This window comes from Nerophis lumbriciformis, linkage group LG30, assembly GCF_033978685.3.
Source record: "Nerophis lumbriciformis linkage group LG30, RoL_Nlum_v2.1, whole genome shotgun sequence".
Taxonomy (NCBI): Eukaryota; Metazoa; Chordata; class Actinopteri; order Syngnathiformes; family Syngnathidae; genus Nerophis; species Nerophis lumbriciformis.
The window spans coordinates 158,569-185,000 of NC_084577.2; the positions used below are offsets into that span (position 1 = coordinate 158,569).

General features: G+C 34.1%; 1 protein-coding gene across 2 annotated transcripts in view; it reads right to left on the minus strand.

The window, feature by feature from the left end:
- The window catches only part of dpf1 (double PHD fingers 1), a 168,021-nt gene that overhangs the window by 16,525 nt on the left and 125,064 nt on the right, over nt 1-26,432 (minus strand). For both annotated transcript variants that reach the window (XM_061925341.2, XM_061925342.2), the window contains one exon: nt 8,341-8,460. In XM_061925341.2, coding sequence (XP_061781325.2) covers nt 8,341-8,460 — 120 coding nt within the window. The remainder of the gene's footprint in view (nt 1-8,340; nt 8,461-26,432) is intronic.

Sequence of the window (26,432 nt, forward strand, 5' to 3'; positions counted from 1 at the left end):
GCCTGCCTGTAGTCCAGACCTGTCTCCCATTGAAAATGTGTGGCGCATTATGAAGCCTAAAATAGCACAACGGAGACCCCCGGACTGTTGAACAACTTAAGCTGTACATCAAGCAAGAATGGGAAATAATTCCACCTGAGAAGCTTCAAAAATGTGTCTCCTCAGTTCCCAAACGTTTACTGAGTGTTGTTAAAAGGAAAGGCTATGTAACACAGTGGTGAACATGCCCTTTCCCAACTACTTTGGCACGTGTTGCAGCCATGAAATTCTAAGTTAATTATTATTTGCAAAAAAAAATAAAGTTTATGAGTTTGAACATCAAATATCTTGTCTTTGTAGTGCATTCAATTGAATATGGGTTGAAAATGATTTGCAAATCATTGTATTCCGTTTATATTTACATCTAACACAATTTCCCAACTCATATGGAAACGGGGTTTGTAAATTCCAAATACAGTGGTGCCTTGGTTTGTTAATCCACGGAAAATAATCCCACAATTTGGTCAGTGTGGTTTTTTTTTAGTTAAGTACGACTGCAAAATAAGCCACCATGGCGTTCTCCCGCCTCCAAAGACATGCACCTGGGGTTAGGCTGATTGGCAACACTAAATGGTCCCTAGTGTGAGAATGTTGTCTGTCTATCTGTGTTGGCCCTGTGATGAGGTGGCGACTTGTCCAGGGTATACCCCGCCTTCCGCCCAAGTGCATCTGGGATAGACTCCAGCACCCCGGTAGAAAATGGATGGATTGGACCAAAGAAAGTTGCAAGTGCCAGCACTTGATAAAGAAAGGGGAAAGAATTTGGAAGAAAGTGACATAAGCGGCGTCCGCATGGCTCTTCCTTCCTATCCTCCCTCTCTGTCTTCACCAACAAGAGTCTTCAAAAAAGGGAAAAGTGATGTTAAATGTTCATTTGTCAATTTCATTTGTCATTTATACGTACTTCACATTGTTTTCTGCACGTAAAACTGTAATTATTCCGTAAATGACGTGTTTTGTGTTACTATTTTTGGGTGTCTAGAACGGATTAGTTGAATTGACATTCTTTTTTACAGCAAAAAAAAGCTTCATCGTCGGATCTTTTGGAATAAACTACTAACGAAAATCAAGGCACCACTGTCCGTATTTCATCAGAGAGCTGAAGTAATCTCTTTCCAATCTCATTTCTCAGCATTTTGTTTTAGGCGATGTGCTGCTGAGATTTCAACTCATAAAGCAATAATTGTGTTCCAATTTTAAAGGTTCACTTGGGTTCTTTCTAATTAAAAAAGGACCATACCAGTGTTTTGCATGCTTCAGCCCATTCACTACAAATCACATCTTTTTTCATCTCTTCTTTTATTATTAGACAGAATGAAAAACAGATGGAATGACAATATATACATACATATAAATACAATCAAACAAACAAAAAATACAGCAAACCTAATTTATATGTGCAACCTTCGCATTTAAGAAAGCACAATGTTTTTTTGTTTTTTTTTAGCATTCATTCCACTCAAGTGAACACAAATGAATGAAAGATAATAAATTCAAAAAAGAATTATACAGGAGAAACAACATCATGTTCAGTTATTATTCGTAGCGCAAATTCATGTTAGAAGACCATTCTGTCAGAAAACAATGGTTTGTAAAAAAAAAATGAAAAAAATGCATGCGGCATACAACATTATTTCAGATGAAAAGGTGTCAATTCTGTAAATGTGTTGTCAATAAAAAAAAGAAAAGAAAAAGAGCAGATCATTGTGGTAAGCAGACCAATTAGGGAATATTGATGGTTTTCAGAATCATCAGACTGCAGTAATGATGGAACCTTAGTGTGTACAGTATTTCATTGATTGTATTATTCATGGCTCCTTGCTGTGTGGTGTAAAACATGTTACAATGTTACATTATATCCCAAGCTACCACAGATCAAAATGAATACATTTAGGACTACAGTTGACTCAGTTGGACCAGTTTGTAACGACCGTGTTATAAACCACTGGCCTCAGGGGCTTCTCTCTCCTGGGCTTTGTTGACATCAATGAATGAATTGTTGAAATTAAGTTGAGTAGAAATTCCTGTTTTTTATTTTATTTTTGTTGTGAAGAAGCTCCTATCGCTAGCGGGATATTGTTACAGATAACTTTACAACTAGGGATGTCCGATAATGGCTTTTTGCCGATATCCGATATTGTCCAACTCTTTAATTACCGATACTGATATCAATCGATACATACAGTCGTGGAATTAACTCATTATTATGCCTAATTTGGACAACCAGGTATGGTGAAGATAAGGTACTTTTTAAAAAAAATTAATAAAATAAAATAAGATAAATAAATTAAAAACATTTTCTTGAATAAAAAAGAAAGTAAAACAAAATAAAAACAGTTACATAGAAACTAGTGATTAATGAAAATTCGTCAAATTAACTGTTAAAGGTTAGTACTATTAGTGGACCAGCAGCACGCACAATCATGTGTGCTTACGGACTGTATCCCTTGCAGACTGTATTGATATATATTGATATATAATGTAGGAACCAGAATATTAATAACAGAAAGAAACAACCCTTTTGTGTGAAGTGTAAATGGGAGAGGGAGGTTTTTTGGGTTGGTGCACTAATTGTAAGTGTATCTTGTGTTTTTTATGTTGATTTAATAAAAATAAAAAAATAAAAAATAAAAAATAAAAATAAAAAAACGATACTGATACCGATAATAAAAAAAACGATACCGATAATTTCCGATATTACATTTTAACGCATTTATCGGCTGATATTATCGGACATCTCTATTTACAACCCAAAGCGGATTCTAATGTTGTCGACGTAATTAACATAATTAAAGGCTTGTAGTAATACTGCAGCGTAATTGTTTCTTTAAGTTATGTAACCGAGAAATGCTATAAAGAAGATTAGAATTTCCATATACAACGATCACGACTAAGCCCGCTACATTTAGGTCCCTGCACTAAAGGAAGCCAATTCTTTGAGCAATGGAAATTGCTCTTCTCGACTCCGTCTTAGTCTGGCTTACTGACGTCGACATAACCAAAATCGAAACTAAGCAGTTTTTGTGCAGATCCATTAAGAGAATGAGCAACAATAAAGGACACTATTTTGTTGACATGGTTTTTCGCCTTTTGCGCATATTTTTTATTTGGATTCTACTCCTTTCATATGTAGCGACAGGGTTATTGTGTAGGGTTCTGAGCTGTGATTTAGGGTGTTGGCCATAGGGCAGTATTTCTCAACCATCGCTGGGCTTTTTCTTTTCTTTTTTCAGCTGTGAACCGTATGGTACAGCGGTACAGTACACTGTTCCACCACTTGTGGCAGTAATGACAATATCAAACAAACAGAAGAAGTCTTGAGCTAAAGTCAGTTTCTTAAGCACAAAAAATATGACTAAAGTGGTGAAGCTGTATCTTCAATTTTATTGGCTGTTTATTTCAAAAACACATATATACAAACATACTAGGGGTGTAACGGTACGTGTATTTGTATTGAAGCGTTTCGGTACGGGGGTTTCGGTTGGGTTCGGAGGTGTACCGAACGAGTTTCCACACGGACATATTAAGTAGCGTAGCGCACGTTGTGTAAACAATGCACACCGAGGCACAACGCACGGCATGCTAGCAACGACCGGGCTAGGACAACATGTAAAAGCCAGAGCTGGAAGACCGTCCTGCCTCGTTAAGATCTCCCGTTTGGGAAGACTTTGGCTGGGCGATACAACATTGCTGACATTGTTCAGCAGCTGCTTCTGACAACACGTCAAACATGCTAACCCATTTGAAGCGTCACCACCGCATTCAAGCACCCTCTCCTCGGCGAGTCAGGCAGTGCTAAAGCAATAACAAATGTTTTTATAGCAGCCGATTTAAGACCATATTGCATTAAAAACTAGATTTTGAGCCACTTCTATGGTGGAAGAACAATAAGCCCATATATCCTCTTACTGCCAAGTTAGCCAGGCTGGGGGGAGGGGGAAAGAAAAGTTCATCTGAGGCTGAGTTGACTTGAAACTGTTTAATGTTGCACTTTTTATATGTAGAAGAAAAGTTTTGTCATTTTATTTAATCTGAGCAACAACTTGAGGCAGTTTAATGTTGATGAACGTGGACCCCGACTTAAACAAGTTGAAAAACTTAATTGGGGTGTTACCATTTAGTGGTCAATTGTACGGAATATGTACTGTACTGTGCAATCTACTAATAGAAGTCTCAACCAATCAATCAAAAACAGCACTTCATATGTAGAAATGTTTTGTTAAGAAACCATTCTGAGCCTTATCTTATTTAGTTTTTATTTGATATATGTTGACCACATCAACCCTGGCAATGGACCCTGTGTGTATATGTATGTTATGCCATTGTTTACAAATTTGTTAAATAAATAACCAAAAAATGTATATTTTGTTGTTTTCTTACTGTACCGAAAATGAACCGAACCGTGACCTTTAAACCGAGGTATGTACCGAACCGAAATTTTTGTGTACCGTTACACCCCTAAAACATACATATTAGTATAATTTGTTATTACTTTAGTTCAAATGTATTTATTTTAGTAATTGTGTATGCATTTATTTTCCATCAGTTTTTATGTGTCACTTCTATTGCAGTATATTTGAACAGTATTCATTTTTGTAATCAGCCTGATCTAAGCCTTGATAATAATCTTTATTATTAACACATGCTTTCATTTCATTTAAGAAGGTGGTTATTCTGTTAAACTGTTAGTAATTTAGATATAATTATTGAAAACGATTGAAAATCAAGAGTAAGATTACTAATTCAGTATTCAGTTGGGCCCTGAGGTCCAAAAGGTTTAGAACACATAGGGAGCAGTGATAACTTGTTTGCCAGTTAGAGCCATTCCAAGTGAAAATAGTTAGTTGCTTCCTTTCACTCTTAGCTAGTTATGTCCTGATACAACTTTTTCACTTCCAGTACGATATCAGCACAGATCATACAAACTATGATTTTCCTGTGTGGACTGCTAGAAAAGGCTTGATCAAACATGGTAGGTAAGAAAAACACTTAAGTATTTATTTTTAACCGCCTGGAATGGACTTATACTGTCTTTAATATGGAGTGGGGTGTTAATAATTTTTGGCCACACCGAGTGGTCACAATAACTTATTTAGTTAGTTAAGCTAATGACACAGTAAGTTGAATGATGCTGCTGAATACTTTCTAACACGCTTCTGCCTTAGAGACTTGGTATCTTCAAGTAATATACAGCTATAATTATTCAATATTTGTGTTGACAAATATGGTGTTTTAGACTGCAATATTGTTCAATCAAAAACACTTATGTATGTCTAGCTTGTGTGCTATTGTGTGCTTAGCTGTTGTTTAGCTGCGAGCTCCAAGTAGCTTATAGCCGACCATGTCTACGTTTTGTACAAACCCCAAAACCAGTGAAGTTGGCACGTTGTGTAAATGGTAAATAAAAACAGAATACAATGATTTGCAAATCCTTTTCAAGCTATATTCAATTGAATAGACTGCAAAGACAAGATACTTAACGTTCAAACTGGAAAACTTTGTTATTTTTTGCAAAATTTAGCTCATTTGGAATTTGATGCATCTAACATGTTTCAAAAAAGCTGGCACGAGTGGCAAAAAAGACTGAGAAAGTTGAAGAATGCTCTTCAGACATTTATTTGGAATATCCCACAGGTGAACAGGCTAATTGGGAACAGGTGGGTGCCATGATTGGGTATAAAAGCAGCTTCCATGAAATGCTCAGTCATTCACAAGCAAGGATGGGGCGAGGGTCACCACTTTGTGAACAAATACGTGAGCAAATATTCGAACAGTTTTGCGAGGAATTTAGGGATTTCACCATCTAAGGCAGTGGTTCTTAACCTGGGTTCGATCGAACCCTAGAGGCCTCAGGGGTTCGGCGGACAGTCTGCCGCGGAGGTCGAGACACACCCGACTCATCGTGTAAATAAAAACTTCTCTCTATCGGAGTCACACTGATTTGCAGGTGTGTAATTTGTTATGAGTTCATGCACTGTGTTGGTTTTGTTCTTTGAACAAGGTGATGTTCATGCCTGGTTCATGTTGTGCACCGGTAAAAAAACATATAACTTTGTCTTGAAAAAAAAAAAAATATATATATATATATATATATATTTTTTCACTAAAGAAGGGTTCGGTGAATGCGCATATGAAACTGGTGGGGTTCGGTACCTCCAACAAGGTTAAGAACCACTGATCTAAGGTCTAATATCATCAAAAGGTTCAGAGAATCTGGAGAAATCACGCACGTAACATTGAAAGCCCGTGACCTTGCATCTCTCAGGCGGTTCTGCATCAAAAAGCGACATCAGTGTGTAAAGGATATCACCACATGGGCTCAGGAACACTTCAGAACACCACTGTCAGTAACTACAGTTTGTCGCTACATTTGTAAGTGCAAGTTAAAACTCTACTATGCAAAGCCAAAGCCATTTATCAACAACACCCAGAAACGCCGCCGGCTTCGCTGGGCCCGAGCTCATCTAAGACGGAGTGATGCAGTATATTCAATTGAATATATGTTGAAAATGATTTGCAAATCATTGTATCCTGTTTTTATTTACGAATTACACAACGTGCCAACTTCACTGGTTTTGGGTTTTGTAAATGACTTCACTAAAATATAAGGAAAAAGCAACCCTGTGTGCTTATTGGAGGACATTTAAATGTGAACAGGTTGCAGGACCGCTTGTATCAGAGCACTTCTTTCTCAGATTTTAGATGCAAGTCGTTGTAATCGTCGTTATCAATAACCAATTGGGACACCCTTACTTTGAACTAATATAGCTAATTTTGTTATATAGCTTGAATGCAATGACAGAAAAAGCTTTTGTACACTGCAAAAAATGCATGTCAAAATATGCGATAAAAAGACTAGATTTGAGGAAAAAATACTTAAAACTAGTGAAATGAACTCGCTGCATAGACAGATCATTTTACTTTATAAGACACTCCAAATTAAGATTTGGATATCCAGAAATTAGCAAGACTTTTAAGATAGAAAAAAGTATTTCATTCTGAAAACAAGCGTTATTCAACTTTCAATTCTTAAACTAAGCATCTTGAGATCTTGCAGAATCTTTAAACGAGATGTTCTATGTTGGGGGAAAAACAAAATACCTTATTAAAATAGTTATTTTCTCAATTTTAACATCTTTGAACTAGAATAGAAAATATATACTTTTTTCAAGATCAAATTGAAATTAGTCAATGACTACAAATAAGTAAATAGCTCACAAAACTAGAACATTTATTTGTTTCAATCTTGGCAAGTGGCAAATAAAATGGTGAATTTTGTCAATTGTTGTTCTAGTTTAGTGGTGTCAAAGTCAAGGCCTGTGGGCGAATGAATTATCTATGGCCCCCGGGATGATATTTGAGTATTAGAACCGGCCCGCAGGCCACAGCCGCCTGCTGCTGTTTTGCACGCACCAATACTCCATCAGTGTTAGGAATTTTCTAACTGGGGACCCAGGGACCGCATTAAGTCATAAAAATGGGGTCCCACAGTAAATTTTTGGGGTCCCATTGAAAACAAATGATAAATGTATGTATTATCCTGTTATAGCTCACATTATATATTGTGTTTTGGAAAAAGGTTGTCATAAACGTTACTTAATTAATTACAAAATAATAATACAAAAAAAACTTTACTGCTGCCAGTAATTTTTTAAATATTTTTATTGTAATATTTTAAAAATGTGTTTGTTCTATTTTTGGCCAAAGTAAGACAAAGAAGAAAACAATCTGAAGTTGTCTTTATTTTTTAGTTTTAATGCCATGATTTTAATAGTTCGACCCGCATGTGCACAGGTTTCCGGCCCCTGAGCTAAAATGACACCCCTGTTCTAGTTAATACCATCATGCTTTTATTATGAGCTTTATTTTGCACTAAACAGGAAATCCCTGTGTGGCCATTTTAAGGGTACCCGACATTAGTTCAACACATACCGACATAAACAAAACAATTTTCATAGAAATTACCTCAAATTTTATGTTGACAAAAGCAGTCGACCAACATTTAGACTCAAGCGAGCACTTTTTTAGTAATAATAAGAACACGGTGGACCGGGACTTGATGAGTTTTTTGACATAAGCATAGGCGGGTTTCACTGTCCATTTGGGCCGTCATACTTAAGGATTGGCATAGCATGAAATCTTGTACTTAGTTAGACAAGGGCTGAATAGAAAAACATTGGTATGGTCCATCCATTAACTTGCTATAATTTAGTCTACTGTGCGGAGTAAGGAGGTTTTGCGCTCTGCATTAACAGAGGACCGCCTTGGTCCTCCCAAACATCCCCTTCATCTTTGCCCTACCTGAGCGTCCACAGTCCGCACAGGAAATAAGGTCCTCGGGACAGCCAGTCTTCTTTGACCCGCCGAGACAAAAGTCGCAGTATCCATTGACGATGACTGAGCCGTCCGCCGCTTTCTTGGCTGCCGGGGGGAGAAGAAAAAAAGAGAAGGCGGATTAAGAAGCAGATTGAAAGAGTTGGCTGGTAACATCAGTCATGGTGAAAGGGCGCATTAAGATCGTAATGAAACAACAACAAAGCTGAACCATAAACTGTACCGAAATGTTCGATAAAGAGGAAGGAAGTTATTTGTTATCTGTTATTTATTTCTCTTCAATCCCCTCTCGGCTCAACATGGAAGCGAAAGGGCGAAACTTTGAGGGTGCATGGAAGTTCTCATCAAGTATATCCTTTAAAAAACACTCTTACTCACATTTGTTCATTATTGCAAACATTTAATCGAGCTATTTTGATAATCTTGTCATTTTTGTCCGGTGTTCTCTCGACACAAAGCTATGCCCTCATACTAGTGTTGTCCCGTTACCAATATTTTTGATAACTGCTGGTTGTCTCCACAAGCTGGATAGTGTGTACCACGGGGCACTGAGATTCATCACCAACTGCACTCCCCTTACTCACCATTGCGTATTATACTCAATAGTTAACTGGACATCTTTATGTGCTCGACGCCTCAATCATTGGTATGTTTTTATCTACAAAACCATTCTGGGTATCACTCCATCTTATCTGTCTTGTCTTTTAACAAAGAAACAAAGAAGTCACAATATTCGTTCAATGAATGTTCTGCAATTTGTCGTCCCCAAAGTAAGAACTGAACAGGGCAAGAAAGCATTTAGTTTTTCAGCAGCGAAGGCTTGGAATAACCTACAATCGAATATTAAACTTCAAACCCTTGTTACATTGAATGAGTTTAAAGGGGAACATTATCACCAGACCTATGTAAGCGTCAATATATACCTTGATGTTGCAGAAAAAAGACCATATATTTTTTTAACCGATTTCCGAACTCTAAATGGGTGAATTCTGGCGAATTAAACGCCTTTCTATTATTCGCTCTCTGAGCGATGACGTCACAACGTGACGTCACATCGGGAAGCAATCCGCCATTTTCTCAAACACATTACAAACACCGAGTCAAATCAGCTCTGTTATTTTCCGTTTTTTCGACTGTTTTCCGTACCTTGGAGACATCATGCCTCGTCGGTGTGTTGTCGGAGGGTGTAACAACACCAACAGGGACGGATTCAAGTTGCACCAGTGGCCCAAAGATGCCAAAGGGGCAAGAAATTGGACGTTTGTTCAACACACTTTACCGACGAAAGCTATGCTACGACAGACATGGCAAGAATGTGTGGATATCCTGCGACACTCAAAGCAGATGCATTTCCAACTGGACTGGACAGATCAGCTTTCAGGAAAAGAGAGTGGATGAGGGTATGTCTACAGAATATATTAATTGATGAAAACTGGGCTGTCTGCACTCTCAAAGTGCATGTTGTTGCCAAATGTATTTCATATGCTGTAAACCTAGTTCATAGTTGTTAGTTTCCTTTAATGCCAAACAAACACATACCAATCGTTGGTTAGAAGGCGATCGCCGAATTCGTCCTCGCTTTCTCCCGTGTCGCTGGCTGTCATGTCGTTTTCGTCGGTTTCGCTTGCATACGGTTCAAACCGATATGGCTCAATAGCTTCAGTTTCTTCTTCAATTTGGTTTTCGCTACCTGCCTCCACACTACAACCATCCGTTTCAATACATGCATAATCTGTTGAATCGCTTAAGCCGCTGAAATCCGAGTCTGAATCCGAGCTAATGTCGCTATATCTTGCTGTTCTATGCGCCATGTTTATTTGTATTGGCATCACTGTGTGACGTCACAGGAAAATGGACGGGTGTAAATAACGATGGTTAAAATCAGGCGCTTTGAAGCTTTTTTTTAGGGATATTGCGTGATGGGTAAAAAATTTTAAAAAACTTCGAAAAATAAAATAAGCCACTGGGAACTGATTTTTAATGGTTTTAATCCTTCTGAAATTGTGATAATGTTCCCCTTTAAAGCTTCTGTGAAAGTACAGCAGTCTACCTTGTCTGTCTGCACATGTGTTATGTGAGCAAGTTTTAATGTTGTAAATGTGATGTTTTATGTATTTGTTTACTGTTTTTTAATGTAACCTTGCTGCTGCCCTCTTGGCCAGGTCTCCCTTGGAAAAGAGATCCTTGATCTCAATGGGATTTTTACCTGGTTAAATAAAGGCTAAATAAAAAAAATTTAAAAAAATTTGTACCGATACCAAAATTATTTAGATACCTTTTGGTACTTTTCAAAATAAAGGGGACCACAAAAAATGCCATTATTGGCACTATTTAAGCAAAAAATCTTAGGGTACATTAAACAAATGTTTCTTATTGCAAGTTTGTCCTTAAATAAAATAGTGAACATACTAGACAACTTGTCTTTTAGTAGTAAGTAAGTAAGTAAGTGTCGTTGTGGCTTGTGCAGCCCTTTGAGACACTCGTGATTTAGGGCTGTATAAATAAACTTTGATTGATTGATTGATTGATTGATTGATTGATTGACAAAGGCTCCTAATTTAGCTGCTGACATATGCAGTAACATCTTGTGTCATTTTCCATTCTATTATTTTGTCAAAATTACTAAGGACAAGTGGTAGAAAATTAATTATTAATCTATTTGTTCATTTACTGTTAATATCTGCTTACTTTCTCTTTTAACATGTTCTATCTACACTTCTGTTAAAATGTAATAATCACTTATCCTTCTGTTGTTTGATACTTTACATTAGTTTTGGATTACACCACGAATGTGGGTATCAATCCGATACCAAGTCGTTACAGGATCATACATTGGTCATATTCAAAGTCCTCGTGTCCAGGGACATATTTCCTGAGTTCATAAACATAATATACTTTTCAGAGGCGTAGTACCGAAAATGATTCATTAGTATCGTGGTACTGTACTAATACCGGTATACCGTACAACCCTACCTCCTACCACCAGGGGGCAAACCACTCCCTGCTAGGACAGAGCAATTGGAGGCTTCATGACCATCTCTATAATGTGTGGCTTCCCTGCTACTTGATTGCATAATCGCTTCAACGGAAGCAATCACATGGCCTCTGAAGACTATTTTAAATGCATGCTCGTTCTCCGGCAATGCATCTTATACACACACACACACACACACACACACACGTATGCAGATAAAGAGAGAAAGATAAATTCACAGACATGCAAGAAGACAATAGCATGTGCATGTGTGTGTGTTCACATGAGCAAGGGGTCATTAATCCCTCCATTCCAGGCTGGAATTGTGTTTGGCCGGAAGGGGGTAGGGTGATAATGTGATTGAAAAGAGGACGAGAAGGGAAAGAGAACCCAGAAGGGGGAGAGTTTTGTTTTTTGTATCGAGAAGGGTCGGGCTTCAGGGATCCGGAGAATAAAATAATTGTAAACAAAGTCTGTGATCAGGACAAGAGACAGCAAAACCGAAACAGACAGAGAACAATGGAGTGTTGGAAAGGCTAAACCAGTGTTTCTTAGCCATTGTTGAATACCGCCCCCTTGAATGCCGCCAAAAACTATATATATATATATATATATACATTTTTTAGCGTTGGTCCTTATGGACCGCAGCGATACTCAGTTGTAATACACTTTTACACCACATGTGGCAGTAATGACAATCTCAAAAAAACAGAAGAAGTTTGGAGCTAAAGCCAAAGAGAAGTTTCTTTAAGGGGAACTGCACTTTTTGGGGGGATTTTGCCTATTGTTCACAATCACTAGAAGAGACAAGAATAAAAAAAGTTTTTTTTGTTGTTGTTTTTTTTGCATTCTAACATGTAAAAATCGGTTTGCTCTAGGTAGCTAACAATGCAGCTAATGGGAACAATGAATTCTACCTCTAAATCATTTAAAAAATGCATTGAAAAACAGTCACCAATGCTTCATTTACAATTTGTAACCTGTATAATAACCAAACTGTAGCAACATTGTTATTGTACGCGCGAAAACTGAGGAACTGTCTTTCTAGCGTACTAACACATCGGCATCCGACTGAATTAGCTCTAGAAGCCAATTACGGAGAGAGATTAGCGAGCTTTTACGACAGCACGAAACGCGTTAGTTTTTTAATGCACAACACACTGCGATAAAACAGCAATTTGTGTTGACTGAAAAACATGAACAATCATATTACAGTATCTGTAAAGTATTAGCCCACTTTTCATGTTTTGTTTGTACACAGCTAGCCAGACATACGCTGTCTGTCGTGATACACGCATGACGTGCTACGTGTATCATGATCAATATAAAGTGTAACTCACTCGATGGACAGTTATCTCTTTGGTCCAGCTGGCCAGGGACGTTTTTTCTGTTTAATTTGGGGTAAGCACGCCATTTATGTCGAAATAGCTTGTCTCCAAAATCCACATTTGTAGCTTTGTGTCATGCCGACCTCACTCTCTCAGCTTCCGTCTGCTCCAATGTTTCACCCTTCCTTCATGTTCGCTTCTGTTACAAGCAGGTCATCCTCCATATATTCAGCTTCAAAAATAAAATGTTGTGAATCCTTATGTGTTAAAAAATAGTCATCTTCGATGTCTGTTACCAAGTCTGTTATGATTAGAACACACACAAGCATTTTGTTTCCGGAAATGTCTCCCGAGAAAAAACGTCCGACCGGAACTCTCTAATAACTAAAGTTCTTTGGGTGAATAATGTAAACTCACTACACCGGTATGTTTTAGCGCTTTAATGGAAAGTTTACTGACAGATATAAGTAAGAACTTTACACTACTTTATATTAAAAACGGCAACAGCGGAGGGTGTATGTTCATTAACAAGAAGATAGAGAAAAAGAAGAAGCTTATCGACTACGGTGTCGGCACGGACTACAAAGGCGGACGCGCGCAAATTTTCATACACACGCCATAATAATACTTCTATGTTGAAGCACAGTACAATCCATCAAGCAGTGCGGCTTCATAGCTTACCAAAGTCGTACTAAAACATTTTGATTGATTTTTGAGCGCCGTGTGTAATGTTCTATACTTTCAATGGAACATATAACATTTTGGTGTTGTTTACTTGAGTCATATTGCAGTCTACATGTATCTCTTATGTGTGACTGCCATCATATTGCAGTCTACACATATCTCTTATGTGTGAGTGCCATCATATTGCAGTTTACACGTATCTCTTATGTGTGACTGCCATCTAATGGTCACACTTCTCATTTCACCATGTACCAAATAAAATAGCTCCGGGGTCGGTAAGCACAACCAAAATGATTCCATACATTAGGCGCACCGGGTTATAAGGCGCACTGTCGAGTTTTGAGAAAATGAAAGGATTTTAAGTGAGTCTTATAGTCCGAAAAATACGGTACATATTTGTACATTTAGTTTTCGCCATAAGTAGTATCTTCTTATGCAGTACATTTGGTTAGTGCTTATTTTTCTCATCACCCTGACCTAAGCCTAAGGTCTGTGTGATCAACACAAGGTTGTAAACTGTAAGCAGGTTAGATATATTTATGAATACGATTAAAATAAAGAGTACGATTACTAATTCGGTGTTAATATTTGAGTAAAAACTGTAGTATCACCGACCTATTATGCTTATGTCATCCTTGAAGAGCAGCAGGACCTGAGCAATTGATTGAACAGGAAGTGGTTTGTGGCGACCATCTGCAAAACCACTTCCTAATCTGGGTTGTGGTGCTAATCGGGGTGGAGTGAGTGGGTGGTTACTTGGGCTCAAGCTGATTCCTGAAAAGCCACGGATCTGAATTTGACTTAAGCTCTCTGAAGTTACATGCAGAACAGTCGTCACTTGTTACATTGCGCTTCAATTAACGCGGCTTCACTACATCGCAGATGTTTTTGTTTTTCTATATATCCATCCATCCATTTTCTACCGTTTGTCCCTCTCGGAGTCACAGGGGGGGCTAGAGCCTATATATTAATTGTTAAATTAATGTTATCAATGATATCAATGTCTTATATATAATATACAGCACATACTACTTTCTATTTTCATATTATGTTTGCAATGTTTGTATGTATGTATGTATGTATGTATGTGTGTGTGCGATTGATAAAGATAAGTCACCAAGCAGGACTTTCGTTTCCATGTTAAGGGTGACAATGCTAACAACACAGCGGCTAAACCGGCTGCTATGTTCACTGTGGCAATTCAGTTGACCAACGTTTTGTGGGACAACTTTTTGATGCACTTGATGCCTCATCAATAACACATATCCACATCGGTGAGCCTTTGACGCAAGCATTTGGTCTATCAGAGGCTGTCTGGGCAATGCAAAGTGGAGTTTAACCCTGTTGATTCAAGGTGCACCTAATCGTCAACATCAACAACACAGCTTTGACGTGAGCGATACTGAATGACAACTGTTGCGTCAGACCAGACTTCCCTCCAGGGAAGTAAAGTCACTGGTCAATCCGAAGTTCTTTCAGATGACATATATGCAGAGTAAGAAGGACCATCAAGACAGAATAGGAATATTATCAAGTTTTACTGAAGCTTCAGGAGATCAGCTCACACCAATACATTCATATCGGCTTCTCGAATTGATCTAACACTCAAACGGAAGAGCCAACTACTTGCACAAGAAGAAAGCCCCCACCTGTCCGGAAAGAAACACAGCCTCATTGTTCTACTACAGATAAGACAAAATGGAGTATTCCATCTCCTACAGTGCAAGCCTTCAAGGTAACACACATAGTTTACTTGCGGACATAAGATAAAAAATAGAAAGAGTACAAATGGAAAAACACTAGCTGATTTAAACATGACGATGAATACAGAAATAACTCTTAAACATATATTCTCCACACAACGCAGGACATGCAATGCTAACATCATAGCTAATAGTCGTAGTTACGATTGTCAAGTTGACTAAGTGTTTGCAGAACAATCCCCAACAAATCCCAGTTCTAACTTAAAGGAATTATGCAGGATGTGACAAAGTATTTTCATGTCGTGGCCGGGTTGTAGTGGCCAGGTGATGACCATAGCAATGATGCTGAAGGATCTTCCGAGCTACCAGTGAGTACCGTAATTTACAGAAGATCACAGTCGAGGCTCCTATATTGGGTAAAACAAGTGCAAAGGTGACTTTATGGGTGCTATTTCATGTTTAGAGGGCTCTAATAATGTTACAAAACGTATTTAGATGTTTTTTTTGTGATATAATCCTACTTGAAACCAATTGTCCGTGATAAACGACTCTACTGGAGTCCAACAGAGAGGCAGCAAGCTGAATAAAGTAGCCTGCACTCTGCGGCTGCCTGAGCCGCACGCATGGAAGACTGTAAACATAAGGATATAAGATGTTTTTTCAACCAAAAGAACCTTTACAGATTGACAACAACACCTGCTGTGATCAAATGTGTGATGATTCAAGTTAATAAGTTCTATGTCAATCTGCTGGTGTGTTATCTTATTATTAGTACAATTTTAGGTTATGTTAATACAATGCTAGCTTACTATCAGTAAAATGATAGCTTACCACTAGTAAAATGCAAGCTTACAATTAGTAAAATGTTAGCTTATGATCAGTAAAATGTTATCTTACCATTAGTAAAATGTTAATTTACATAAATAAAATGCTAGCTTACTGTCAGTAAAATGTTAGCTTGTATACAGTAAGTGAAATGCCAACTTACTGTAGGTAATAAGTTAGCTTACATAAGTAAAATGTTAGCGTACCATCAGTAAAATGTTAGTTTACTGTTAGTAAAATGTTTTGCTTACTATTAGTAAAATCTTAGCTTACATAAGTAAAATGTTTGCTTCCATCAGTATAATTTTTGCTGTAAAATGTGAGTTTACTATCAGTAAAATGTTTGCTTACACAAGTCAAATGTTAGCATACTATCAGTAAAATGTTAACTTACTGTCAGTAAAATGTTAGCTTACATAATAAGTAAAATGTTAGTTTACTATCAGTAATATTTTAGCTTACTGTTAGTAAAATGTTGGCTTTCCTAAGTAAAATGCTAGCTTACTATCAGTAAAATACTAGCTTACATAAGTAAAATGTTAGCTTACTGTCAGTAAAATGTTAGCTTACTATCAGTAAAATGTTTGCTTACACAAGTCAAATGGTAGCATACTATCAGTAAAATGTTAACTTACTGTCAGTAAAATGTTAGCTTAAATAATAAGTAAAATGTTAGTTTACTATCAGTAATATGTTAGCTTACTGTTAGTAAAATGTTGGCTTTCCTTAGTAAAATGCTAGCTTACTATCAGTAAAATGCTGGCTTATATAAGTAAAATGTTAGCTTACTCTCAGTAAAATGTTAGCTAACTGTGAGTAAAATGCTAGCTAATAATCAGTAGAATGTTAGCTTACATAAATAAATTATTAGCTTACTATCAGTAAAATGTTAGTTTACTATCAGTAAAATGTTAGCTTACATAAGTAAAATGTTAGCATACTATCAGTAAAATGTTGATTAACTGTCAGTAAAATGTTAGCTTACATAAGAAAAATCTTAGTTTACTATCAGTAAAATTTTAGCTTACTGTTAGTAAAATGTTGGCTTTCCTGAGTAAAATGCTTGCTTACTATCAGTGAAATGTTAGCTTACATAAATAAAATGTTAGCTTACTGTCAGTAAAATGTTAGCTTACGATGATTAAAATGCTAGGTAATCATCAGTAAAATGTTAGCTTACATAAATCAATTATTAACTTACTATCAGTAAAATGTTTGCTTACTATCAGTAAAATATTAATTTACTGTCAGTAAAACGTTAGCTTACATAAGTAAAATGTTAGCTTACATAAGTAAAATGTTAGCATGCTATCAGTAAAATGTTATCTTACATAAGTCAAATCTTAGTTTACTATCAGTAAAATTTTAGCTTACTGTTAGTAAAATGTTGGTTTTACTGAGTAAAATGCTAGCTTACTCTCAGTGAAATGTTAGCTTACATAAAAAAAATGTTAGCTTACTGTCAGTAAAATGTTAGCTTACTATGATTAAAATGCTAGGTAATCATCAGTAAAATGTTAGCTTACATAAATCAATTATTAACTTACTATTACTAAAATTGTAGCTTACTATTAGTAAAATGTTAGCTTACATAAATACAATGTTAGCTTACAATCACTAAAATGTTAGTTTCCTGTCAGTAAAATGTTAGCTTACATAAATACAATGTTAGCTTACAATCACTAAAATGTTAGTTTCCTGTCAGTAAAATGTTAGCTTACATATGTAGAATGTTAGATAACTATCAGTAAAATGTTAGCTTAATATCAATAACATGCAAATTTACTATCAGTAAAATGTTAGCTTTCATAAGTAAAATGTTAGTTTACTATCAGTAAAATGTTAATCTACTATCAGCAAAATGTTAGCTTACATAAGTAAAATGTTAGCATACTATCAGTAAAATGTTGATTTACTGTCAGTAAAATGTTAGCTTACATAAGTAAAATCTTAGTTTACTATCAGTAAAATTTTAGCTTACTGTTAGTAAAATGCTAGCTTACTATCAATGAAATGTTAGCTTACATAAATAAAATGTTAGCTTACTGTCAGTAAAATGTTAGCTTACTATTAGTAAAATCTTAGCTTACATAAGTAAAATGTTTGCTTCCATCAGTATAATTTTTGCTGTAAAATGTGAGTTTACTATCAGTAAAATGTTTGCTTACACAAGTCAAATGTTAGCATACTATCAGTAAAATGTTAACTTACTGTCAGTAAAATGTTAGCTTACACAATAAGTAAAATGTTAGTTTACATAATAAGTAAAATGTTAGTTTACTATCAGTAATATTTTAGCTTACTGTTAGTAAAATGTTGGCTTTCCTAAGTAAAATGCTAGCTTACTATCAGTAAAATACTAGCTTACATAAGTAAAATGTTAGCTTACTGTCAGTAAAATGTTAGCTTACTATCAGTAAAATGTTTGCTTACACAAGTCAAATGGTAGCATACTATCAGTAAAATGTTAACTTACTGTCAGTAAAATGTTAGCTTAAATAATAAGTAAAATGTTAGTTTACTATCAGTAATATGTTAGCTTACTGTTAGTAAAATGTTGGCTTTCCTTAGTAAAATGCTAGCTTACTATCAGTAAAATGCTGGCTTATATAAGTAAAATGTTAGCTTACTCTCAGTAAAATGTTAGCTAACTGTGAGTAAAATGCTAGCTAATAATCAGTAGAATGTTAGCTTACATAAATAAATTATTAGCTTACTATCAGTAAAATGTTAGTTTACTATCAGTAAAATGTTAGCTTACATAAGTAAATTATTAGCTTACTATCAGTAAAATGTTAGTTTACTATCAGTAAAATGTTAGCTTACATAAGTAAAATGTTAGCATACTATCAGTAAAATGTTGATTAACTGTCAGTAAAATGTTAGCTTACATAAGAAAAATCTTAGTTTACTATCAGTAAAATTTTAGCTTACTGTTAGTAAAATGTTGGCTTTCCTGAGTAAAATGCTTGCTTACTATCAGTGAAATGTTAGCTTACATAAATAAAATGTTAGCTTACTGTCAGTAAAATGTTAGCTTACGATGATTAAAATGCTAGGTAATCATCAGTAAAATGTTAGCTTACATAAATCAATTATTAACTTACTATCAGTAAAATGTTTGCTTACTATCAGTAAAATATTAATTTACTGTCAGTAAAACGTTAGCTTACATAAGTAAAATGTTAGCTTACATAAGTAAAATGTTAGCATGCTATCAGTAAAATGTTATCTTACATAAGTCAAATCTTAGTTTACTATCAGTAAAATTTTAGCTTACTGTTAGTAAAATGTTGGTTTTACTGAGTAAAATGCTAGCTTACTCTCAGTGAAATGTTAGCTTACATAAAAAAAATGTTAGCTTACTGTCAGTAAAATGTTAGCTTACTATGATTAAAATGCTAGGTAATCATCAGTAAAATGTTAGCTTACATAAATCAATTATTAACTTACTATTACTAAAATTGTAGCTTACTATTAGTAAAATGTTAGCTTACATAAATACAATGTTAGCTTACAATCACTAAAATGTTAGTTTCCTGTCAGTAAAATGTTAGCTTACATAAATACAATGTTAGCTTACAATCACTAAAATGTTAGTTTCCTGTCAGTAAAATGTTAGCTTACATATGTAGAATGTTAGATAACTATCAGTAAAATGTTAGCTTAATATCAATAACATGCAAATTTACTATCAGTAAAATGTTAGCTTTCATAAGTAAAATGTTAGTTTACTATCAGTAAAATGTTAATCTACTATCAGCAAAATGTTAGCTTACATAAGTAAAATGTTAGCATACTATCAGTAAAATGTTGATTTACTGTCAGTAAAATGTTAGCTTACATAAGTAAAATCTTAGTTTACTATCAGTAAAATTTTAGCTTACTGTTAGTAAAATGCTAGCTTACTATCAGTAAAATGTTTGCTTACACAAGTCAAATGTTAGCATACTATCAGTAAAATGTTAACTTACTGTCAGTAAAATGTTAGCTTACACAATAAGTAAAATGTTAGTTTACATAATAAGTAAAATGTTAGTTTACTATCAGTAATATTTTAGCTTACTGTTAGTAAAATGTTGGCTTTCCTAAGTAAAATGCTAGCTTACTATCAGTAAAATACTAGCTTACATAAGTAAAATGTTAGCTTACTGTCAGTAAAATGTTAGCTTACTATCAGTAAAATGTTTGCTTACACAAGTCAAATGGTAGCATACTATCAGTAAAATGTTAACTTACTGTCAGTAAAATGTTAGCTTAAATAATAAGTAAAATGTTAGTTTACTATCAGTAATATGTTAGCTTACTGTTAGTAAAATGTTGGCTTTCCTAAGTAAAATGCTAGCTTACTATCAGTAAAATGCTGGCTTATATAAGTAAAATGTTAGCTTACTCTCAGTAAAATGTTAGCTAACTGTGAGTAAAATGCTAGCTAATAATCAGTAGAATGTTAGCTTACATAAATAAATTATTAGCTTACTATCAGTAAAATGTTAGTTTACTATCAGTAAAATGTTAGCTTACATAAGTAAAATGTTAGCATACTATCAGTAAAATGTTGATTAACTGTCAGTAAAATGTTAGCTTACATAAGAAAAATCTTAGTTTACTATCAGTAAAATTTTAGCTTACTGTTAGTAAAATGTTGGCTTTCCTGAGTAAAATGCTTGCTTACTATCAGTGAAATGTTAGCTTACATAAATAAAATGTTAGCTTACTGTCAGTAAAATGTTAGCTTACGATGATTAAAATGCTAGGTAACCATCAGTAAAATGTTAGCTTACATAAATCAATTATTAACTTACTATCAGTAAAATGTTTGCTTACTATCAGTAAAATATTAATTTACTGTCAGTAAAACGTTAGCTTACATAAGTAAAATGTTAGCTTACATAAGTAAAATGTTAGCTTACATAAGTAAAATGTTAGCATGCTATCAGTAAAATGTTATCTTACATAAGTAAAATCTTAGTTTACTATCAGTAAAATTTTAGCTTACTGTTAGTAAAATGTTGGTTTTACTGAGTAAAATGCTAGCTTACTCTCAGTGAAATGTTAGCTTACATAAATAAAATGTTAGCTTACTGTCAGTAAAATGTTAGCTTACTATGATTAAAATGCTAGGTAATCATCAGTAAAATGTTAGCTTACATAAATCAATTATTAACTTACTATTACTAAAATTGTAGCTTACTATTAGTAAAATGTTAGCTTACATAAATACAATGTTAGCTTACAATCACTAAAATGTTAGTTTCCTGTCAGTAAAATGTTAGCTTACATATGTAGAATGTTAGATAACTATCAGTAAAATGTTAGCTTAATATCAATAACATGCAAATTTACTATCAGTAAAATGTTAGCTTTCATAAGTAAAATGTTAGTTTACTATCAGTAAAATGTTAATCTACTATCAGCAAAATGTTAGCTTACATAAGTAAAATGTTAGCATACTATCAGTAAAATGTTGATTTACTGTCAGTAAAATGTTAGCTTACATAAGTAAAATCTTAGTTTACTATCAGTAAAATTTTAGCTTACTGTTAGTAAAATGCTAGCTTACTATCAATGAAATGTTAGCTTACATAAATAAAATGTTAGCTTACTGTCAGTAAAATGTTAGCTTACTATTAGTAAAATCTTAGCTTACATAAGTAAAATGTTTGCTTCCATCAGTATAATTTTTGCTGTAAAATGTGAGTTTACTATCAGTAAAATGTTTGCTTACACAAGTCAAATGTTAGCATACTATCAGTAAAATGTTAACTTACTGTCAGTAAAATGTTAGCTTACACAATAAGTAAAATGTTAGTTTACATAATAAGTAAAATGTTAGTTTACTATCAGTAATATTTTAGCTTACTGTTAGTAAAATGTTGGCTTTCCTAAGTAAAATGCTAGCTTACTATCAGTAAAATACTAGCTTACATAAGTAAAATGTTAGCTTACTGTCAGTAAAATGTTAGCTTACTATCAGTAAAATGTTTGCTTACACAAGTCAAATGGTAGCATACTATCAGTAAAATGTTAACTTACTGTCAGTAAAATGTTAGCTTAAATAATAAGTAAAATGTTAGTTTACTATCAGTAATATGTTAGCTTACTGTTAGTAAAATGTTGGCTTTCCTAAGTAAAATGCTAGCTTACTATCAGTAAAATGCTGGCTTATATAAGTAAAATGTTAGCTTACTCTCAGTAAAATGTTAGCTAACTGTGAGTAAAATGCTAGCTAATAATCAGTAGAATGTTAGCTTACATAAATAAATTATTAGCTTACTATCAGTAAAATGTTAGTTTACTATCAGTAAAATGTTAGCTTACATAAGTAAAATGTTAGCATACTATCAGTAAAATGTTGATTAACTGTCAGTAAAATGTTAGCTTACATAAGAAAAATCTTAGTTTACTATCAGTAAAATTTTAGCTTACTGTTAGTAAAATGTTGGCTTTCCTGAGTAAAATGCTTGCTTACTATCAGTGAAATGTTAGCTTACATAAATAAAATGTTAGCTTACTGTCAGTAAAATGTTAGCTTACGATGATTAAAATGCTAGGTAATCATCAGTAAAATGTTAGCTTACATAAATCAATTATTAACTTACTATCAGTAAAATGTTTGCTTACTATCAGTAAAATATTAATTTACTGTCAGTAAAACGTTAGCTTACATAAGTAAAATGTTAGCTTACATAAGTAAAATGATAGCATGCTATCAGTAAAATGTTATCTTACATAAGTCAAATCTTAGTTTACTATCAGTAAAATTTTAGCTTACTGTTAGTAAAATGTTGGTTTTACTGAGTAAAATGCTAGCTTACTCTCAGTGAAATGTTAGCTTACATAAATAAAATGTTAGCTTACTGTCAGTAAAATGTTAGCTTACTATGATTAAAATGCTAGGTAATCATCAGTAAAATGTTAGCTTACATAAATCAATTATTAACTTACTATTACTAAAATTGTAGCTTACTATTAGTAAAATGTTAGCTTACATAAATACAATGTTAGCTTACAATCACTAAAATGTTAGTTTCCTGTCAGTAAAATGTTAGCTTACATATGTAGAATGTTAGATAACTATCAGTAAAATGTTAGCTTAATATCAATAACATGCAAATTTACTATCAGTAAAATGTTAGCTTTCATAAGTAAAATGTTAGTTTACTATCAGTAAAATGTTAATCTACTATCAGCAAAATGTTAGCTTACATAAGTAAAATGTTAGCATACTATCAGTAAAATGTTGATTTACTGTCAGTAAAATGTTAGCTTACACAAGTAAAATCTTAGTTTACTATCAGTAAAATTTTAGCTTACTGTTAGTAAAATGCTAGCTTACTATCAATGAAATGTTAGCTTACATAAATAAAATGTTAGCTTACTGTCAGTAAAATGTTAGCTTACTATGATTAAAATGCTAGGTCATATTCAGTAAAATGTTAGTTTACATAAATCAATTATTAACTTATTATGTGTCAAATGTTAGCTTACTATCAGTAAAATGTTAATTTACTGTCAGTAAAACGTTAGCTTACATAAGTAAAATGTTAGCTTTCTATCAGTAAAATGTTAGTTTACTATCACTAAAATTGTAGCTTACTATTAGTAAAATGTTAGCTTACATAAATACAATGTTAGCTTACAATCACTAAAATGTTAGTTTCCTGGTCAGTAAAATGTTAGCTTACATATGTAAAATCTTAGCTAACTATCAGTAAAATGCTAGCTTACTATCAGTAACATGTTAATTTTCTATCAGTAAAATGTTAGCTTACATAAGTAAAATGTTAGCTTACTATCAGTAAAATGTTAATCTCCTATCAGTAAAATGTTATCTTACGTAAGTAAAATGTTAGCTTACTATCAGTAAAATGTTAGCTCACTGTTAGTAAAATGTTAGCCCACTGTTAATAAAATGTTGGATTAATATTAGTAAATTTCTAGCTTACTAACAGTAAAATGTTAGCTAACTATTTATTAGTAAAATGTTAGCTTACTATCAGTAAAAATATACTGATCGTAAACCTACATTTTACTGATACGTTTTACTAAGGGGAAGGGATTCATATGGCTCCATTCCTGTGTGGCTCTCCCGTGAGAGAAGAGGGGCTTAATCATTTTACAACAAAATCTGCTGAAAATGATGGAAAGCGCCACTCTACATAGCGACTGACGACGTGGTCAAAGTTACAATTGCCACAAAACACCTTTTAATATATTCAACACTCCACTGCCGTCTGCCGGTGAAAGTGGATAGAGCAACTACCCACATTTGTCACGTTTCATGTGTCAAGTAAACCCAGACAAATGGGGCAGTTTGAATCCCCTTCCTTTTGAATCAGTAAAATGTTAATTTGCATTAGCACAATGTCAACTTTCTATCAGTCGGGTAACATTAATGGACAAAGAAAGTGATCGATCTAAACAAGCTTAAATAATTTGCTTTGATAAAGCATATTCATATTCTGGTTATTTTGTTCTGTCTTAAAGTGGTCGGAATTGAAAAGTGGAGATGCACTATCATTTAAAATAAACAAATCAATAAATATGCCCCCTGCCGCTAAATGCCTGGTCTTAATACTTAGTCAGCTTTACATAGCAGGACGTCAAATTGATTACAAACATTATTGCTTCCCAAAAGCTTGTACTGCGATGATGTCCTGTTTTTTTTTTTTTTTTTTGTTTTTTTTACTTTTTAGGCAAAGTACACACCGAAACTACAAAATAAACACCAGTCATAACTATAAAAACAATAACGCCGCACAGTTTAACAACAAGGAGTGTCCGACCAAAACATTATTACACTACATAAAAAAACATATTTAAATGTGCTTGTTACTGTCCATGAAGTACCTTTAAAGCATTAATATAAAGAAAACATTGAAGGCTGTCATGGCGTGTTATCTTAAATTCGTTAGACAGATAGTTCTAACACAATTTTAATCATCTTTTTTCTTCTTTTTTTTTTGCCAGAGATAACATTGTGAGACATTGGTGGTATCATCTTTTCATTATGGAAATATACCCTGCACTTCATCAAACCTCACTTTGACATTGAATATTGTACGCTATCTTATTATGCAGACCTTCGCCTGGGCTGGATAATCAACAAAATAGTGCAGCGATTCTCAATCTGTGGTACGCGGGCTCCATCTAGTGGTACGCCAAAGAATCACTTATTTGAATATTGTAATGATGTGACTCAAGCCATTATCACAGTGTTACTGTTCAAACTGTGTGTAATGTTACAGGGTCCAAAATATTAAATATATTTGAAAAAAAAAACCTCTGCCTTGTTTTTAATGAATACTTAAGCCTACTACATTGATTAGGGTTGTACTTGGAGAGAAAAGTGTTTTCTGAGGTGGTATTTGGTGAAAAAAGTTAAAGAGCCACTGAAATATTGTACTTGATGCTGTTGATGATTGTCAAGCCTTCAGATAAAAGCCATACAAGCTAAATTAAGTAAGTAAGTACATTTTATTTATAAAGCGCTTTTCACAGATAAAATCACAAGCGCTGTACAAAACATAGGTGAAGTAAAACAACAATTCAACATCATAAAAAAGGATAAAAAGTGGATTAAACATGATAGTTAAAAGGTGCATTGACTAAAAGCTTTACTAAAAAGAGAAGTTTTCAAATGTTTATTTAAAGTTTCAACACAGTCAAGATCACAGAGGATCATTGTCAGTTATATACCCAGCTATATTCGCTGAACAAACATTCAAACTCTGGCTTGCGTGTGCATTGTTTTTAGTAGAAAACAAAATCTAACACTGTACTGAATATTGCTGATTCTTGTACGATGCACAAGTAATGTACCTAAACGGCACAGATACTACAATTCATCCCAAGGGGGCATGAACGCATCTTAATTTCGCTATATCTAATTTGGCTATCTTCCAGTGGGTTTTACTACTTCACTAGTAAATGTGTCAAATCCACTGTTACAGCAAAAACTGCACAATTTGCACGGGATTTAGTGTTCTTGGACGGAAAGAACTTCTGTGGTAATTCAGAATGTGTTATTAAACCTCCTGAGTTCCAGAAAAATAAACGCTGCAATTTTTTTGCAATAAATAATCTAATATATATATATATATAGAGATGGAGATGAAATAGTCTTGTGATTTTTTTTCCCACACATACATATATATATATATATATATATATTTTTTATTTTTATTTTTTATTTTTTTAAACTATAACCTCAGATGAATACAGCAGAAGCTTGATTTACCAACTTGGTTGGCTCTTTAACATGGTTTGTAAACCAAAAAGTTTGTATAGTGAAGCAGATTTCTTCTTAAGAAACAATGTAAACATGAACAATTGGTTCGAGCTTTGACAAAAGTCCCTATTTTAGTAAAAAAAAAAAAAAAACACACTTCGAAGACACTATCTGTAATGTATATATACTGTGCAGGGAAACCTGCGAAACAGGCTTGTAGGGATGATATAGCCTCTGTGTTTTTTCCTGACCTAACGTATATTCCGCTCTATCCCGGTATTGAGCACTATATAACGGATAAACCACAGAAA